The 19990-nt window shown below is 43.1% G+C and overlaps 1 protein-coding gene across 1 annotated transcript in view; it reads right to left on the reverse strand.

Annotated features, from left to right (window-relative positions):
- The window catches only part of LOC145401920 (uncharacterized), an 88736-nt gene extending 75333 nt beyond the window's left edge, over positions 1-13403 (reverse strand). The window contains exons 1-2 of the mRNA XM_080274026.1: positions 13230-13403; positions 9472-9720 (exon numbers count right to left, since the gene is read on the reverse strand). Coding sequence (XP_080130152.1) covers positions 9472-9720; positions 13230-13403 — 423 coding nt within the window. The remainder of the gene's footprint in view (positions 1-9471; positions 9721-13229) is intronic.
- Positions 13404-19990: the final 6587 nt, after the last annotated feature.

Consider the following 19990-nt stretch of genomic DNA (forward strand, 5'->3'; position numbering starts at 1 on the left):
ACGATCAGAAAGATTGTGATAGGAAAGTTTTGAGTCTATTCTGTTAAGAATAGATTCAAAAACTTTTGAGACACAGGATGTTAAAGTAATTGGATGATAGTTAGAGGGTTGGGAATGGTCACCTTTCTTTGGGACTGGCTGAATGACAGGAAACTTCCAGCAAGAAGGAAAGGTACAAGTTGAAAGACAATGGCGAAAGAGTTTTCCTAGGCAGGGTGTAAACACAGAAGCACAGTTCTTGAGGACAACAGGAGGGACTCCATCAGGCCCATATGCCTTGTTAGTATTGTGGCCAGTGATGGCAGAAAATACATCAGCTAAAGTAATTTTAATGTCAGCCATGAGGAAGTCAGAGGAAGGAAGTGATGGAGGAACAGCACCGGAATTGTCTAAGGTGGAATTAGAGGAGAAAGTCTGAGCAAAGAGATCTGCTTTATCAGTAGAAGAAACAGCCACAGAGCCATCAGAGTAGAAAAGAGGAGGGTAGGATGATAAGGTAAAGTTGTTAGAAAGGCATTTGGCAAGGTGCCAGAAGGAGCAGGATGAATTTGACTTGGAGAGTTGAGAGCATTTAGTATGGATGAAATTATTTTTAGCAGACCGAAGAACAGACTTAGCACGATTCCGGGCAGAAACATAAAAAAGATGTGATTCAGGGGTGGGTTGGCCCTGGTACCTTTTACAGGCCCTCTCCTTGTTGTGGACAGCATTAGAACAAGTGTGACTAAATCAAGGCTTTCTTGCATTAGTCAAAGGATATGAGAAAGGAGTGTATGCTTCCATGCCTGAGAAAATAACCTCCATAATGCGCAGGGCACACTCAGATGGCTCCAAGCTACAGAAACAATAATCATTCCAGGGAAAATCAAAGAAGTACTGCCTGAGGGCCTCGCAATCCGCAGCTCCAAAGTGCCACAGTTGACATTTTTTTGGAGGGTCTGCAGGCCGTACCGGAGCGATAGGACAGGTTAAGGTAATAAGGTTGTGATCAGAGGAGCCCAGCAGAGAGGAAAGCTTAACAGTGTAAGCAGAAGGATTAGTTGTAAGGAAGAGGTCAAGTATGTTGTAGCTTTCTCCAAGGCGGTCAGGGATATGGGTAGGGTGCTGTACAAGCGGCTCTAGGTCATTAAGTATGTGCACATGTAACATCTGCCGGTCAGTCATCGAGCACTAGAAACTTCACAAACGGCGTCCCCCAGGGATCTGTTTTGTCCCTTACTCTCTTTAACCTATATAAGCAAGACATACCCACACCCCACACACCACAAATACACACAGCTTCCTATGCAGACAACATAACGTTTGCATGTACACATCAAAACACAAATACAGCTGCACACATCCTCCAACCTTATCTCAACACACTACACGAATGGTTCACCACAAACAGGCTCAAAATAGCCCCAGCCAAATCTACAGTGACCCTTCTCACAAAATGGACAGCAGAACACAGTCACATTCCACACCTCACCATAAACAACACTCTCCTACCACACACACACTCAAAATCCTTGGTGTAACATGCAATACATCAATGTCAAACAATATATCACAAACATTAAAGATAAATCAACACCAAAACTCAATGCCTTAAGGGGAGTGGACACCAGCAGGACCAATTTTCGACTGACAAAGGCATTTTGCGCAAGTTATCCTACAAAATAGCTCCAAGTATCACTCGTTCTCTGTAAAAGTTTGGCAGCCGTACGACAACTCTTTCCCCTTCAAAAAAGTATTTTGTAATTCCAATTTTGAAGTCACTTACCTGCAGAAATCTCAATTTTCTATGCAATGTATAATATGACCACTTTTTTTCCTTTTTTTTTCCTTTTCTTTCTGCAAAAATTATGTCATACATCTGGCAATGGGAGTGTGTGTGTGTGTGTGTGTGTGTGTGTGTGTGTGTGTGTGTAATTCACCGGGTCGGTCAAGATCACTTGATGGTCGTGATCGTCAGCTTTTACCCTCCCGGAAGGGAGCTGAGAGCTCATAGTGTCCGATCTAAGGGCAAGGCTATGACCTTCACACACGCACACACCCGTCCCCTTGCTCAAGGGGGACAGTAACCACCCACTTCATCAGTGAAACTTTTCGCAACCTGAACGAGGCGCGAACTCCCGTCCACCAGTTGGCAAGCGAGAACGTTACCACTGCACCAGCGAGCGGTGTGTGTGTGTGTGTGTGTGTGTGTGTGTGTGTGTGTGTGTGTGTGTGTGTGTGTGTGTGTGGAGGGTGGCAGTGAGGCGGGAAGCGCCAGAGATGCTATGACACTGGGAGAAGTGAGATGTGCCAGCCTTGGTCTCAACCTGTTCTCAGTCTGCACTAATCTTGGCCACTTCTCAACATTTTTGGACACTTTTTGAAGACAGGGTGACCGTCTAAGAAGCTACTGCAACGTTGGAAGGCAGCAGAAAAGAATTTAACGCCATTTCAAGGGAAGAAAAACGTGTCAGAAGCATCTATTCTTTCTCCACCATCGCCACCTCCCTCCTCACCTGCCCCCCCCCCACCACCATCTCACCTAAAGTCTTTCTAAAATATTGAGATCATTTGGGCGTTGTCCCTCACGGGAATTCCCCTACCCGCGGCGCTGCTGAATCTGTACCAACACACACCATTCTGTCTCATGTCAGCTATTTACTACTTCTAAATGAAATTTATTTACAGTATATATACATTATATATATACTTCTCTAATAAGGCTACATAGCGTAAGAAATGTCTATTGTTTTTAATAATAACAATGACTTTTTATAAGTACCTCAACACTAGGCAAAGTTGCTTTCCAACGCTGTCATGCTTGTAGGTGAGTCAGTGAGGGTGGGTCAGGTGTCAATCCGCAGGTCACTTCCTCTCTAACCGCCATCAAAGATGGAAGCTTCTACCCCTGCTACTCGTATATACTTTTTATAGAACCGTATAGACTTTTTATAGAAATAAATCTCCATAAAATGTTGATTTCGTATGGAGAGAGAGAGAGAGAGAGAGGCAGGCAGGCAGGCAGGCAGGCAGGCAGGCAGGCAGACAGACAGACAGTCAGGAGGCTTTTCCTCAAATTCTAATAATTCATAAAACCATATACACTTTTTACAGAAATAAATCTACATAAAATGTAGATTTTATGTGCAGAGAGAGAGAGAGAGAGAGAGAGAGAGAGAGAGGTAGTGAGCTTGGAGTGATGGTTGTCCCTTGAGCTTTGTCTCTAATCCGATAATTTGCCCAGTACAAAAGTTTGGCAACATCGCCGATAGCGGAATTCCTGTGAGGGACAATGCCCAAAGGATCTCAATACTTGTATTTTAGAAGGACTATAACAACCCCCAACCTTTTACAACATTTTCTAACTCTGTCTTCTCCAACACCCTCTACCTCTTCATAACCATCCCTAATCCTAACTCATTAAATAAAAAAAAAGTACCTAAGTTGTTTCTAATCGTGTTTCTAATCATACAGACACTACAAGTAAACAGAAAATGAGTGATATCTTAGAACTAAACTTACACTCCTTTGGACTGATATAACTCCATTAGTTCTGAATGTAAGACAAAAAGTAAAATACCGGTACCTACAAAAAGAGGAATGAAAGGGGAACATTTTGTGCTTATATTTTTTTTCAGAGACTGACAAACATGACTGTAATGATTTTTTGAACATGGCAAAAAGGGGGTAAAATTTGGGATAAATACATAGGCATTTGGGGAATTTTTCTGTTCAGCAATGGTGAAGATTATTATAATGCTGATAGGGCAATTTATTAATAAGGGTGTTATTAGTAAAACTACCAAATATCATAGAGATCTGATGAACACACTTCCCCTGGTTTCCCATTTTTCGTGTCTCTTATTTTATACGTATTATGCGTATACTATTTTTTATATGTAAAAACTAATCGACCAAATTCACTGAAACTCTGAGATGTTACTGCTCGTATAAAGTAACTAAACATGTAACAAAATCAGACAAATCTAAGAAAAACAAATGTACCTTCATCAGTAACGACCATCCATTTCCCTTCATGTCACTTGCCCATACAACATTTGGATACAACAAAGAAACCACCACCACTGTATACAAACAATATATATGTTCAGTGACGAATTATGCAAGCCCTGCTTGGGCGTCTAACCTCACTAAAACACACTACAACTCTCTACAGACCATACAGAACGAGGTCCTAAAAATAATCACAGGCTGTACAGCTACTACATCCACAGACCACCTACACCAAGAAACCAAAGTCCTCAAAGTCAAGGATCATCTAGACATGAGAGGCACACAAATTCTCGCTGCAGCCTCCACAAACCCACACCATCCACTACATTACATGGCAGGACATCCACACACACACACCATGGAACATAAAAACAACACCCAGCACACGATATCATACACAAATATTGTCATCTCTCCCCTCTTGCCTGCCTCAAACAAGCTTCCAGAATCATATCCACACTCAAATCACTCGCCACTCCATTCAGTCACTTAAAGACAACACACAGCTGCATGCATGGCCTCCAGATATCCATCCTACTGAATCCTATCTCCCTTGTGAGGACAGGGTCTACCTGGCCAGGCTGAGATGTGGGCATCGTCCAGCCTTCTTGAGTTATCTGAAGAGGTTGGATGACTCTGTCACTGACGCCTATCCAGGATGCAACACAGTACCCAATACTATTAAGCACATTATGGAAGACTGCATTGCACACAATCACATGCACCAACAACACAATATACACTCCTCAAGAGCTCTGTGGGGAAGCCTGGTCTCGGCCGTGGCCTTCCTTGAGGGCTTGGGGCTGTTCGGCCAGACTACCTAGGGAACAACTACTACTATTACTACACTTCCCTGCAGTCCTTCCCAGCAATATCAAAGCTCAGGAATGTTTTCCACTGCAGCATCTGCCTATAAAACAAATGAAGTGTGCTTGTGATTGTTTATGATCTTGAAGTGGGGCTGGATTCATCATAAGAACCTGCTAATTTTGTACTACTCTTATGCTAGGGATACCTAGCATCCATTCATGCATGACCCTGGATATGCAGACAGAACTAGCCCTTAATTATGTGGAAGCAAGCCATCTTTGCAATATCATCTTGAGGCATAAGTCAAGGAATTTTAAACTGTATGGTTTTTATCCACGAGAAGAGTTTAGAAAAAAAGTAATCTGAATGCAAAGCATGGAAAAAAAAAATCATTAACTCACACTGCATAATCATGGCACTCTTAGCAAATGAGCCTGTCCTGGTTTCTCACAGTACCAAGGACTGAATTAACAGAACCAAAACTTTAACAAGGACCACTCACAGACTGCAACACTCATGCCCATCAACTGGTCTAAGGACCTAATGTTTGACAATGTCCTGTGACCTTCACCTTAAAGTGATTACTCTCAAAACTGAGTACTTCATTCTACCCTAACCTTTCACCCTTTCACCAGGTTTCATTCAAATAAGATTGGGTTGACTGTGCCAAGATATCTTGGCCTTTGGTCTTCACCTGCAACATTGACCTCTGATTTTTTTCAAAATCAAATCTTTGTACCCTTGTCTTATCATAAACACTTCCACAAACCTTGAATTACAGCCAATAAAAATGCTTTACTCTGACTGGACCATGTGACTATAACCTTTGATCTACTGTTCTCAAAAATAATCGTCAGACCAGTGAATGAGTATCATCATCATCCGGACCTCCTTTCCCACTCTTGGGCAGGGTGGGGAGCAGCAACGTCCAGACAGCCCAAGTCTGCCCAGTCTAATGGGCCACACTTCCATTCACTCATCATTCAAGCCCCCGGAATCCCAGCTCTATCTGATACGCCAAAAACAATCACCACATTCTGTAGCTTCACATAAACATATATGACGGTCAATCTGGATGCTGTCACATTAAAAAGGGGTGCCAAATCCCTGATCATGCACTTCTTCTTACAACATCCATCCAGTCAGCTCGATCTCTTGTCAGTCCCCTAGCCTCACCGACTTCCATACCCACTCCTCCTCACACGCTTATTCATCATATCCATCCACCTTCTCAATGACCTACCTCACCTCCTTCCTCCTTCAAATTCGCTCAGATATACCTTTTTCACCACACTACTGTTATCCATTCTCTCCACATGATCATATAATCTCAGCAGACCCTCTTCGATTCTGGTGTCCACAGACTTCCTCACTCCACATCTTTCACGAATCACATTACTTCGTATCCTATCCACTCTTTGTACTCCACATACATTCCTTAGCGGTCCCATCTCCACTGCTCTCACTCTTAACTTTTCATTTTCATGCCACACCATAGTCTCACATCCATATGTTAAAGTTGGCACTAACATTCATGTAAGCCTCATGCAGCAGTAGCACTCATGCCTTTGCATCTTATCATGGCCTTCATAGCACCTGGTACTTTCCTTCCTTGTGTCATTCTACTTTCCACTTCTTTTGCACATTTTCCTCTCTTTTCTATCACTGTACCCAGGTATTTGAACTCTCACACCAATTCTAGACTCTATTCACTGTAACATCACACTGGGATTCACCTTCTCTCTCAATAATCATCACTGTACTCATTTCTACATTTGCTCTCGAGGCACGACGCTCACAGACATCAGCAAAACTCTGCGCTAGTCTACCAAGTTCTTGTCCAGTGTCTGCAAGTAGTACTGCAGCATCAGCATACAACAAATCTAAGATACTCCATCCATCACCACTCATTACCAATGCCATCCCTCTCTCCATTACTCAGGTTTTTTACTTCTCTCATCACCCCATCCATATATATATTGAACAACCATGGGGACATCACATAACCTGGACATCACACAACATCCACACTGATCATGAACCATTCACTCAGATGCTCATTTACCCTTACACTTACATCACAACCATCGTAAAAACTCTTGACGGCACCTAGCAGCTTACCATCTACACTGTACATGAGCAAAACCTTCCACAATCCTTCTCTGTCTACATTGTCATAAGCTTTTTCCAGATCCATAAATGCAATAAGCACCTTATAGTCCTTCTCACAAGCCTTCTCTGTTATCTGTCTTACTGCAAATATTTGATCCACACATCCTCTGCTACTTCTAAAGCCACTCTGTTCATCACTCACTGGGATTTCTGATATCCCTCTTACTTTCTCTATAATAATTCTTCCATATACCTTCCCTACAACACTCAATAAACTTATGCCACGATAATTCTTGCAATCACTTTGCTCACCATTATTTTTTGCACAGGAGTATAATCACAGCCTTGTTCCACTCTACTGGCACGATTTCACTCATCCATACCTTCTTAATGTCCCCAACAAGCACTTCATTCCGCTCTCTCGACTTGACTTAATCTTTGCATACACTTCATCAACCCCAGCTGCTTTCCCATTTTTCAGCTGCTTCACAGCATTCTTCACCTCAGCGAGTGTCATGTTTCCTGGCACTGCATTCCTTCCCTGCACATCCCCAAAACCAATCATGTTTACACCCGCTCTGCTCCTCTATCCCCATTCATCAGGCTTTCAAAATATTCTTTCCATCTGTGGCTCAGTGGGTTAGAGCGCTCCGCTCTGGCCGAAGGGTCGGAGGATCGAATCCACCCAAGGGTCATTGGTAGACGTCAGGAAGGGCATCCGGTCATAAAATGCTACAGGCTCCAGTCCAAAGTGCTCTACCCAGGGGCAACGCCTTAGCCCTTTGGGGATACCTGGCATAAAACCAAATTATTATTATTTTTATATTTTTTATCTGGCCCTTACTTCATCCCCATGGGTTAATAATCTACCACTTACATCCTTCATGCTTTAACATTTCTTTCCGTTATCACTTCTACATTTCAGCATTTCTTTCCAGAAGAACTCCCTATTTTCAGAGAAATTTGCAGTCATTTTTCTTCCTAGATCATCATTTACCTCCTTTTTCCTCTTCACTAGTCTCTTTATGTGCTTCTTGCTCTCAATATATTCAGTTCTTATTTCAACTGAACCCCTGTCTTGCAACCACACTAGTAACATCTTCTTCTTTTCCTCCACTGCTTTCTTAATCCCTTCATCTCTCCATGCCAAACCTTTCACCTTTGTTGTTACTCTTGCCATACCACACACCACTTCAGCATTCCTAACTAAGCAATCACTATATGCATTCCACAGGCTGTCCAGATCCATTTCATTCCAAGTCACTGATTCTAATTCCTCCCCTACTTTGGTCCAGTATTCATCTGCCATTTCTTTGATCCTCAGCTTCTCGACTTTCAGTTTTTCTTCCTGACTGCTCCTCTCTCTCCTGGTCAAATTATCCAAAAAGCTTAATTCAAGTTAAAAGTGTCTGAGTTATTTTGTTCAAATGAACACACACATAAGTCAACATTCAATTTTGCCCTGTGACCTTGACCTCTGACAAATTGTTGTCAAAACTGAATCATGTACTTCTTGTCTTACCCTTACTGTAAATCTTCCCCACACAATTAGTTTACATTTATTAAAAACTTTTTAAGTTGACTTTGTTAAGTTAAAGCTTGGCCTAGCTTTCTGACCCTGACCCTTGACCTATATTTTCTAATATGAAAAACGTTTACTCCCTAACTGACCTTTAATCCTTTCACCAAGGTTAAAATTTATTAAAACTATAATTCTTTTATAAACAAACACACACACACACACACACACACACACACATACATGCGTGGCCATAACACCTGCCCTCACTCCACAAGCATTATTTCATATGTGAAATATATAAATAATGAAAGTAGTCCTCTTACTATGATTATTTTTTTTTTTTGCATTTTTTGGAAGATTGTATCCACTACAGGATAAACCCTTCCAGCTGGCCAAATCATTTATATCCTTCATTAACACATTTCAGTACAAGCAGTCTTTCATCAGTTGAATCAAGTTGTCTGGAGACAAAACTATGCTAAAGTATGTCATGGTGTTGAAGGGTTAAAGTTTAATAACACAACTTTACAGGACATACAGGTATTTATTTGATGAAGCTACTTGGATTTTTGTATAACCCTTCAATGCGATTGAAAAATTACTTGAAATTAACTATTATATTATTTGCAGAGGAACTGCTCATTCATCTATCCACATATACAGTATGTAATAGTAGGTTAAATGGCACACTCGGTAAAGTGTGAGAGTGAGTGAAGCTTTAGACCTTTGATCCGTAAAACAAACAACTAGTATTCACATCTGTAAAGTCAGACACGAGTTCACCCATTACTCCACTGCATCAACTTCACTTTTAGGACATATCCATTACTTTCCTCCCTTTCATGTTGTATCAAGGAGAATCACCCATGGGCAAGAAACATACTGGGACCAAGCTTCTCTCAGCTTAGGAATATTAGTCAACAGAGGAAAATGAGAAAGTGACATGGTAAAATATGTGGTAAACTTTTGTCTCAGACTGTACTGTACTTGGTCACCTCTTCCTATTTAAACTTCATTCCAAGACACTAACTAACCTGTTTGTTGACCTTATCCACCAAAGATTGGTCACCCCCAAGCCAGGTCTGCAATTTCTTAGCAAATGGCTTGGGGATCTCCATGGGCTCAGAGTAGCGGCGGTGAACTTCAAACAACGCAGTGAATGTCTGATAGAGCTCTGCACACTCTAGATTTTGGGACTCTGACCACACAGCAAGAGCACTGATGAACACTGCCTCGATGTCACTTGGGAAGTGGCCATCAAAGCACTCGTTAATGTACCACTCCTGTAAAAAGGGAAACCAAGACAAATACAGTTAGTACTTCATAAAATCCATTATATACTAAGTTCCTCTTGAATTATGGTACCAACCATTCTTCACTTAAAGTTGCTCAAGCTCAATTATAAATATTACCTGTAAGTTTCCTGTACACCAGGAAACCATTTAACCAAATTATGCCACCTGGTGGTTTAGTGGGTAATTAAGGCACTCCAGTTGGATTGAGCCTGTGCAGGTTATCCAAGTAGCGGTTGGGGTTTATTGCTCATATAATGCAACTCAGGGATAAGTAAGGTTGGTCACTCTCATCTTGAATGTCAGGGCCAACTTGCCTAGCCCTGGGCTCCTACCCCCCTCATGGGGCAACACTGGATTAGATGATGATGATGATGATGAGTAATAAGTATTTTTTTTTTTTTTTTTGTCCCTTTAACCCCTCAATCATTAAATAAAAGCACATCTCACTTAAAGCTGTTTAACCTAAGAGCTGCATTTCACCAGTACACATTCCAGTCTCTCAGTGATCCTTGGTGAAATATAGTCACTATGATGCTCATGCAATAGCTAGCAAAACAATGATTAATGCTTTACTCCTATAAAGGTTGGAAAGACCAAGCTAGGCTCCATTACTCCATCCTTAACTCCAGGTGGCACAAACATCTATCTATCTATCTATTGCCAGATGCCCCAATCCTGTATGGGGTGGCCACAAACAAATCGCCTCTACGTCAACCTATACCTCACCATTTCACTGCCCTCTCCCCAGCTCAGAACCCCCTCTCTCATATACCTCTCCACTCCATCCCTCCATCTTATCCTCGGCCTCTCCCTCCCTCCACCTTACTCACATACACTCTCCTTGTTTGTCTCTCACTCTCCATTCTCTCCACATAGCCAAGCCACCTCAATGTATTTCTTCTAATGCTTTCTATCACATCCACATCTGTACCACAACACTCCTTCATTTTCTCATTTGTCAGTCTGTCTCTTTATGTAACTCCACATGCTCCTCTCAAATAACTAATTTCCACTGCTCTCACTCTGGACTTGTGTCCTTCCAAAAACGTCCTAGTTTCACTTTCATACGTTAGAGTTGGTATCACAATACTATCAAATACTACCATGCAGTGACATTTTTACTTCCATGCTAACTTTCCTATTTCTTATCACTGCTCTCAAAGAACCACCAACTTTTCTTCCTTGTACCTTTTCAAGCACTTCATTCTCCAAACCTCAATCCTACCAACCTTTCTTCCTTATACATTTTCAAGCACTTCATCCTCCAAATCTCAATCCTTACTTATTACACTACCCAAATACTTAAATGCACTCACATTTCTTATTTCCTCATCCTCCAACCTCACTGTACATTCAGTGATTTCTCTCCTCTCAAAGATCACAACTTTATTCTTCCCTATATTTACCTTTTGATTCCGCTTCTGACTCTCCTAAACTCATTCAACAAGCACTGCAGTTCCCCTCTGTCCTCACTTAACAATACAATAATATCTGCAAACAACAGTACAGGAAGATTCCAAATACTGCCCTCTCTCATTAGGGCTGCTCCACATCCACTGCCCTACCTCATAACTCTTGTATAACCCCATCTATATACAGATTGAATGACCATAGAGACATGACACATCCCTGTTTCAATTCAACATTCAGACAGAAAAATTCAATAGTTCGCTATCCACACGCACTGCAGCCTTAGCACCCTCATACATACTCGTCACGGCATTCAACAATTTCCCATTTACTCCATTTATTTTTAATATTTTCCACATTCTTTGTCTATCCACTCCGTCATGTACTTTCTCCAAAACCATGAAGGCTGCATACAACTTCTTTCCCTTCTGCAGAAACTTTTCCACTAAAGACCTAAGGATGAATATCTGATCTACACAACCTCTTCCCTTCCTAAAACCTCCCTGTTCTTCTCCAACTAATTCCCCTGTTATCGCCCTAACTCTCGATAAGAATCCTACCATATACTTTTCCTATTACACTAACAACACAAATGCCTCTGTGATTACCACACATCTCTTTTTCCCCCATTTCCTTTGTACTGTACAGGGGAATAATTATACCTGACTTCCAATCCTCTGGGACTCTATCTTCCTCTCAGGCCAATATGCACATCTTTCACATCCATTCTACTACTCTCCATCATGCTTCTTCATTTCACCACACACTCCATCAACTCTAGGGGCTTTCCCCATCTCGACTTTCTTCAATGCTTCTACTACATCCATCCTATTGATCTCTTCCTCCCTCCTCACCTCCCTCCATCTCCCAGCTATTCCCCAGCCACTTATACCTGCATTACTTCATTCTCTATGTGTAGCAGTTCCTTAAAGTGTTCTCTCCATCTGCTCATTTTTAACTCCCTTCTCCACTATTTACTGTACCATTTTTACCTTTCACTTCCCTACTAACTTCTTTATCACCCTGCCTAACTCTTTACCTCCTTCCAGACCATTTTCTTACATTCCTTCCACATTACTCTCAAGTTCCTTCCAAATTCCTTATCCACCCTCTGCTTTCTCTTACTAATCTTTTCACCTCTTTCTTCCTCTCTACATACAACTCTCTCTCTTACATCTCTCAACTACCACCATGCCTCTGCTTTCCAATCACACACTATCTAGACCATCAAGGTACTTGTTGTCCTGTTCAATATAATGATGTAATTTAATTATTATTCTTGCTGCTACCAGATACCAGTAATTTTATTCAGCTCTTGAGAGCACCCTAGTAGTGAGTGACTACCAATATATCTAATCACTCCAATTCCAAAAGTCTTCCATAAACTGAAGAAAAATGTCTGATGGTTGCAAATATATAAAACAAATGAAATGATATTAATGTATCATTCCTGTAAGTGCTTTTACAATTGTATGAATTTTGGAAGCCAGAATTTTGCTACAACAGTCTTCATCCTTAGTAAAATAAGGCCCCATTTAACTCAAAAGCTGTCAAACAAAGCATTTGATGATATACCACTCCTCTAAAACTGTGGTTACAAGGGCACTTTTTATGGAAATTGTCACTGTTGTTGCTTAACCTCCATGTGTCTCGCCAAGCAGACCCACTGACCACAGGCGAGCAATTGCTTCTGTGGAGCCATCCTACATGTACAATGAAATTCATGTACCAGGTATGGATCTGGCATCCTCTTGTTGCAAACAGTGTCCCACCAGGTTGGTCCACAGTCCTTCCCACAATGAGGTATGGGGAATACGTGGTGTCACTCCCAAGTGGATGCCAAAGCTATTCCATCCAGTGTGTACAGTGCCACCACATTGTAGCAATCAATGGCATGGAGCAAAAATGTGTAACAATAATTTCTGAAGCATAGTTATGTACTTAATGCTGATATGGTGACAAAATCCAGCTTCCCCACTCTGGAGCTGAAAACCAAATATGACAGCTGATCAACAAATAATGAGTGACTATTCAAATGGACTCAAGACCATGATACAGAGAACGACCATCATACACCACATGCTCACCCTCTTGCGCCTGGGCCTACTGACAAAATGTGGGAAGACAGGATACTCCTCACTGAAGAGTGGGGCATTTGTGCGTAAGTGGTACAGAGTGGCACGCTGGTACACTACATGGTACAGCACAAAGATTGCCGTTACCACCACCAGCACACCCAACACACGACGCAGCTCCCTCATGCCTTCTGTAAACGGGAATAATATTAGTGCTTTGTTTCTCTACTGCAGGGATCTATGTCTGTCACTCTGTCTGTCTATCTATCACCAGACTCCTTAACCCCTAGGGTACGCAATTCTCCAGCCTCACCTACCCCCAAGGACACAATAACAGGCCTATTTTTTGACTTTCTCAAAGGTTAAAAGTTTTATGCCCGATTTATAAAGCTTGAATTTACACACCTGAGAATGCAAACCCCACCCTCCTAGACCCAACGGTTACCGAGCTATGGCCAATCAAAGATGATAATAGTTACATGTCATAGCCCCGGCGAGAAAGAAAATACGCCGCTTGCACCTGTTTTCTTCACAAAAATACGTATAAAAATCACCAAAATCAATTTTTTTGGTGTGTATAGATGTTATAAACCACTGTAATGTGTTTAGAAAAAAATAAAATGGTGACAAACTCCCCCAATAAATATGATAAATAGTAAAAATTATCCTCCCCTCCTCTTCTCTCCCAAAACCACCAATCCCCTCTCTCCTCTTCCCTTCCCTCCCCTCCCCTCCCCTTGCCTAATCTCCCCTCCCCCCTTCCCTCCCTGCTGAGCTGTCAAATCTAGCTAAGGAAAATGGTCATGAACCCCCCAAATAAAAATATGATAAAATAGTAAAAATTATTGTGGTAGGTGGGGGCGCTCACCATCCACTCACTCGATGTAGTGCCACTCTCGGGTGTCTGCCCTTTCCTCCTCATCCTTCTTTCCTTCCATTCTCTTCTGTCTTTCTTTCCTTGTCCTTCTGCCTGCAGGTGACTTTACACTCCCTCTTCTGTCTTTCTTTCCTTCATTCTTTCCTCTTCATTCAGCCTGTGGATGACTCTACACTAAGTGACAAGCCAAATGGTTTCCTGTACACCAGGAAACCATTTACTATACTGGGTGGTAACCATATAACCATATTTTGGCGCCTGGTGGTTTAGTGGGTAATTATTGTGCTCCAATCGGATTGAGCCAGTGAAGGTTTATATCCAAGGGATAGTTGGGGTTGATTACTCATGTAATGCCACTCAGGGATGAATGAGGCTGGTCACTCTCATCTTAAATGTCGGGACCAACTGCCTAGCCCCAGGCTCCTACGTTCCTCATGGGGCAATGTAGGACTGGATGATGGGTGGATGGATGTAAAAATTATCCTCCCCTCCTCTCCCCTCCCCATACCTCCAGTCTCCTCCCTCCCCTCCCCTCCTCTCTCCTCCCCTTCCCTCCCTTCCCCTCACCTAGACTCCCCTCCCCCCTTTCCCCTCCCCCCTCCCCTCCCCTCTGAGCTATGAAATCTAGATAGGGAAAATAAAATTTCTTTCTCAAGTGGGTTTCATATAAAGATAGCTAAAATAATTGTGGTGTGCATATCTGTATGCAAAGACACGAATAAATTACTGGTAAAAATTCAAAAACACACACCATAAAGCGTAAAAAAAATACGCAAAATATTCGAGGCCGGGGAGGTAAAGATACTGTGTGCTAGGGGGTAGTGGTGGGGATGGGGGATGGTGGTGGGAAGTGGTAAGGCCAGGAGGGGGTGTATGGAGATGGAGGGATGGGAAGAGACCACCACCAGACACAAAGGAAGGGTCCCAGAGGAGTACAGGGACATAGAGAGAGGGTAGGGGGGAAATACCCTCCCCCCAGATGACTCGGGGGGTGGACATGGGGGGGATCCACATGGGAAGGGGAGGGATGCATGAGGAGGGTGTGGGAGGGGTGGTGGTGGTGGTGAGAATGGTGGGAGGTAGGGTAGTAACAAGGTAGTGGGGTAGAGGGACGTGGCAATTGGGAGATGGGGGGTACACCCCCCACCGCCTGGGTACGGGCCTGGGTCCCCCCTCTGGTGTGTCCAACACTTAGTTCTAATTGGTTAGAAGCCATCTACGTCACAGCTGGGGTGGAGCCAGCTACTGCCATTTTTTTGTGGATGTTCCACGATCGGCGTTGCTCGTCCTTTTAAGAAATTGCGGAAAAAGCTCAATCAACGAGCTTAGTACTTTAGGGGTTAATCCCATAAGGGGTGGCTACAAACAACTCAACATGCCACCCTGTCCAATGACATCCTCATTTACCTCATTCCTTCTCCACTCCATCCCTCCATCTCATTCTCTGTCTTCCCGCATACCTTTCTCCCCTTCCACCTTAAGTGCATACACTCTCCTAGTTAATCCTCATTCTTCATCCTCTCCACATGGCCAAAACATCTCAAAGCATTTTTCCTAGTGCTTTCTATCAATTCCGCATCAACACCACAGCATTCTTACACTTCCTCATTTGTCTGTCTGTCTGTCTATCTAGCTCCACATGCATCTCTTGGATAACATATTTCCACTGCTCTCACTCTTGACTTGTGTCTTTCCAAAAAGGTTTAAAATTCCCTTCCACAAATTAGAGCACAGATCACAATACTGTCATACAGCAACTTTTTTTTTTCTTCAAGGCACCTCCCTATTCCTTATCACTCCTTACTGTGAACCACGAACCTTTCTTCCTTGATGTATCCTTCATGCACTTCATCCTCAGAACTTCTATTCTTAACCATCACACTACCTAGATATTTAAAATGCACTATTCATAAACAAACAAAAGATACTAAAAACCACGTGCACAGAGCTTTACTTATGAAGTAGAGCTAGGATTTCAAAGGCTTGAATGATGTTCAGTGTTTGTATGGTCAACTTCAGTCAACATTGTGTTTGACATTCCTCCTATATTTATGGTTCTTCTTTGTTTCTGGATCTTCCCTCACTATTTTCAGGTGGGAGTTAATTTTGTATTGTGATGATGATGAAGGTACAGTAAATCTGAAGAAGACCCTGATGATGATGAAGGTAAATCTGAAGAAAACCCTGATGATGATGATGATGATGATGACACTGATACCAACAACAACAACAGACCTGGAGCGGTGGCGTCTTCGCCGTGGATCTACCCCCCAGAGGCTGTCGAAGATAAGAGGAGGACAGCATGGGGGCCAAACCACAGCAAACCCCCCAGGCCCCTCAAGGGGCTCGAGTACCTGGGAGTGGCTTCGGTCGCCCGGGCAAGTACCACATCTCCCAACACAACACATACAACAACACCGTTTTTCCTACACTGAGAAATGACTCCCCGGCTGTCATTTCTCGACGACTTCTTCTAGCCGGGGACATTGAGAGCAATCCAGGACCCACCAACAAATACATATGTCCAATATGCTCAAAACCTATCACGCCGAGCCGACAGACAAAGGGTTCAGTTCAATGCAACTTCTGCAAGAACTGGACCCATTACACCTGAACAACACTTGCATCCAGGAAACATTACACAAACACCTGGACCTGCTCCTTATGCTCCTTCCCTCCACCCATCAACCCCCCTTCCAATCCTACTCCTACTTCCTTCACACCTCCACAGCCAAACCCACTGACCCTTCCCACACCATCCAGTCCCCCAACTCCTCCCATTCCAACCCATCCTAATCCACCTCAACCCTTACCTCCATCACAACCTCCTCCTACCCCTTCCCCTCCACCCACACCACCTCCCCCCCGTGCTGCAGCAGCCGACACACATCGCACACACAACATAAACATCCTTCAGTTAAACATAGATGGCATAAACACCAAAATACATGAACTCACACAATTCATCAAACAACAGAACATACACATTGCCATCTTACAAGAAACAAAACTACACAGAGCACAGAAAACACCAACATTTCATAACTTCACCACCATTCGACAAGACCGGGCTGGCGGCGGTGGCGGTGGACTCATCACCCCGGTACACAAATCCATCAACTTTGCAGATACCAGTGCACACACAAAGTCACTTCTCCCCCCACATGACACCACAACAGAAATACAGTCAATTAAAATACACACTGGTAACAAATCACACATAACAATCGCTAACACATACATTCCCCCCCAATCGTCCCCCACAGTACCACACAATTACTCTCCACATATACACCACATCACTAACATACGCAGCATCGTCCTGGGTGGTAATTTCAACGCCAAGTCGTCGGCCTGGCATGTCAACAACCCTGACACAGACAGACGGCTGGTACTACAATCCCAGACAGATCATCTTTTCATACTAAACAGTCTAGACCAACATACCCATATCCCACACCAAGCCCTCTTCCTCCCATCATCTCCAGACATCACCTTCTGCTCCCCAAACCTCGCTCCCACTACATCATGGAGAGTGGTCAAAACCCTAGGTTCTGATCACCTCCCAATCATCACTACCAAAACCAGAATCACCCCAGCTGGCCACAAACACACATACACTAATTATAAGAGCCAACTGGGAGGCCTTTGTAACTGAAACAGAACAACATTTCGAAACACTAAACAGTACACCCATCACAAACATCAACACCGCTGTGCACACTTTCAATACAATCATACAAAACGCAGACATAAGACACATCCCTAGAGGCAACAGAAAGAGACACAACCCCAACTTCACACCAGAAATTCAAGGCGTCATCAGACAACGGGACACACTGCGACACTCCCCAACACCCCATACACAAGACACCATACAACAAATACAAGAACTCAACACTCAGATAAACAGTAAAATATCAAAACAGCAAACACTAAACTGGAAAAATTATCTCCAAACACTTGACCACAAAACAAACATCACAAAACAAACCACAGGTGTCCCAGTCTCAGCTACCGAGATAAGGTTGACTGGGGTGATGCTGCATGAGAGTATTGTGGTACCAACTCTAATACAGTAACCTTTCAACTAACGCGAGTTTAAAAAACGCGTTTTCGTTTTAACACGAGCAAATATTTAAGCAGATATGTTTAACTAACAAGGGTTTCTCAATTTAACGCGACTTTACACGTACGTGATGGTTTCAAATTAGCCGCACGCGCCTTGGACAGTCCCAAGCTGATAGACCGTGTGTGGCAGTTTATGCATAAATACAATTTTTTATTTGTCTGTTGCTTGAACTGGTTTTATTCGAACTATAATAATCGAAAATGAAGTTTGGCCCCATTCTGAACAATTTGGCTCATCTTCGGACAAAATTTGGCCAGGAAAGTGATGGCAGATCTAAACTGTTACAACCTGATGCTGCAGAACAGAAAGAAGAAAACCACTCAGACCAAGATAAAGCAGATCTTTATGAAGAAAACGGAAAACTTAAGGGAGTTATCTCCATCACTAGTAGCATGGGAGTCAGACAAAGAGGAAAAGGAAGGACAGCAGAGTGAGGAGGGACAGCAGAGTGGGGAGGGACAACAGATTTAGGATGGGAAGCAGTGGGAGGTGGGGGACCGGGGTCAGAAGGGACAGCAGCAGACGACGAGTGATGCATAGATGAAGTGAGGCTATCTATCTATCTATCTATTGCCAGATGCCTCAATCCCGTTTGGGGTGGCCACAAACAAATCGCCTCCAAGTCGCCCTGTCCCCCGCCATTTCACTCCCCTGCTCCCAGCTCACACCCCCCTCTCTCATATACCTCTCCACCCCATCCCTCCATCTCATCCTCGGCCTCCCCCTCCCTCTTTCCCCCTCCACCTCACTCACATACACTCTCTTCGTCAGTCTTTCACCCTCCATCCTCTCCACATGGCCAAACCACCTCAGTGTGTTCCTCATAACGCTGTGCGTTGTTATTGTTTGTGACCTACTTACTGTAATGAAAAAGTTGCTTTTACTGTAGTGTTTTTATAACCTACTAAAGCCTTAACCCCTTAACCGCGGGGCGTCACTTTCGTGACGCTCGGGAGCAAGGGATCATACTGCGGGGCATCACTTTTGTGATTCTGTGTTATTTTGAATTCACCCGGGCTTTCAAGTGGTGGCTTATATCATCTATCAGTACTACCAGTGTCCAGCTATACTCAGTTCTGCTAATGTCACCTGTACTCCCATCCACTGTTGACAATTTAGCCATTTTTCTCCTGTCCTTGACTCCCCCCCTTCTTACCTTCCCTCCATTACCCTCTCCGCCCACCTGACCAGCTGCACTGCGCTACACAAATGCTGGATGGATTTTTCCACTCATTTTATCCACTGAAATGTGCCCTCTGCCCTATTCATATACAAAATAATATATAAAAGAATGAGAAAAGGTAACTGATACTGCCATACATCTGGAATGGGCTAATTATCACCTGGCAACACCTCACGTGCACTCGTTTGCTAATTTTCCCTGTTTATTTCCCCTTGAAATATGCCGTATGACCTGTTACATTCACCTGGAACTACCTAATTTACCTGGAACTACCTAATTTATTATTGTTTCTTATGGGAAAATTATGTTTAAAAAAAACACGTTTTTAACTAACGCGACCTCTCCAGGAACCTAACCCTCACATTATTTGAGAGGTTACTGTATATGGAAGTGAAGCTTGGACCTTGTTGGAGGACACAAGTCAAGAGTGAAAGCAGTGGAAATGAGTTATTTGACAGGAGCATGTGGAGTCACATGGAAAGACAGACTGACAAATGAGGAAGTGAAGGAGCATTGTGGTGAGGAAGTGGATGTGATAGGAAGCGTTAGGAGAAACACACTGAGGTGGTTTGGATATGTGG

The sequence above is a fragment of the Coenobita brevimanus genome, chromosome 57 (assembly GCF_032717465.1).
Source record: "Coenobita brevimanus isolate Jiangsu-jjx chromosome 57, ASM3271746v2, whole genome shotgun sequence".
Taxonomy (NCBI): domain Eukaryota; kingdom Metazoa; phylum Arthropoda; class Malacostraca; order Decapoda; family Coenobitidae; genus Coenobita; species Coenobita brevimanus.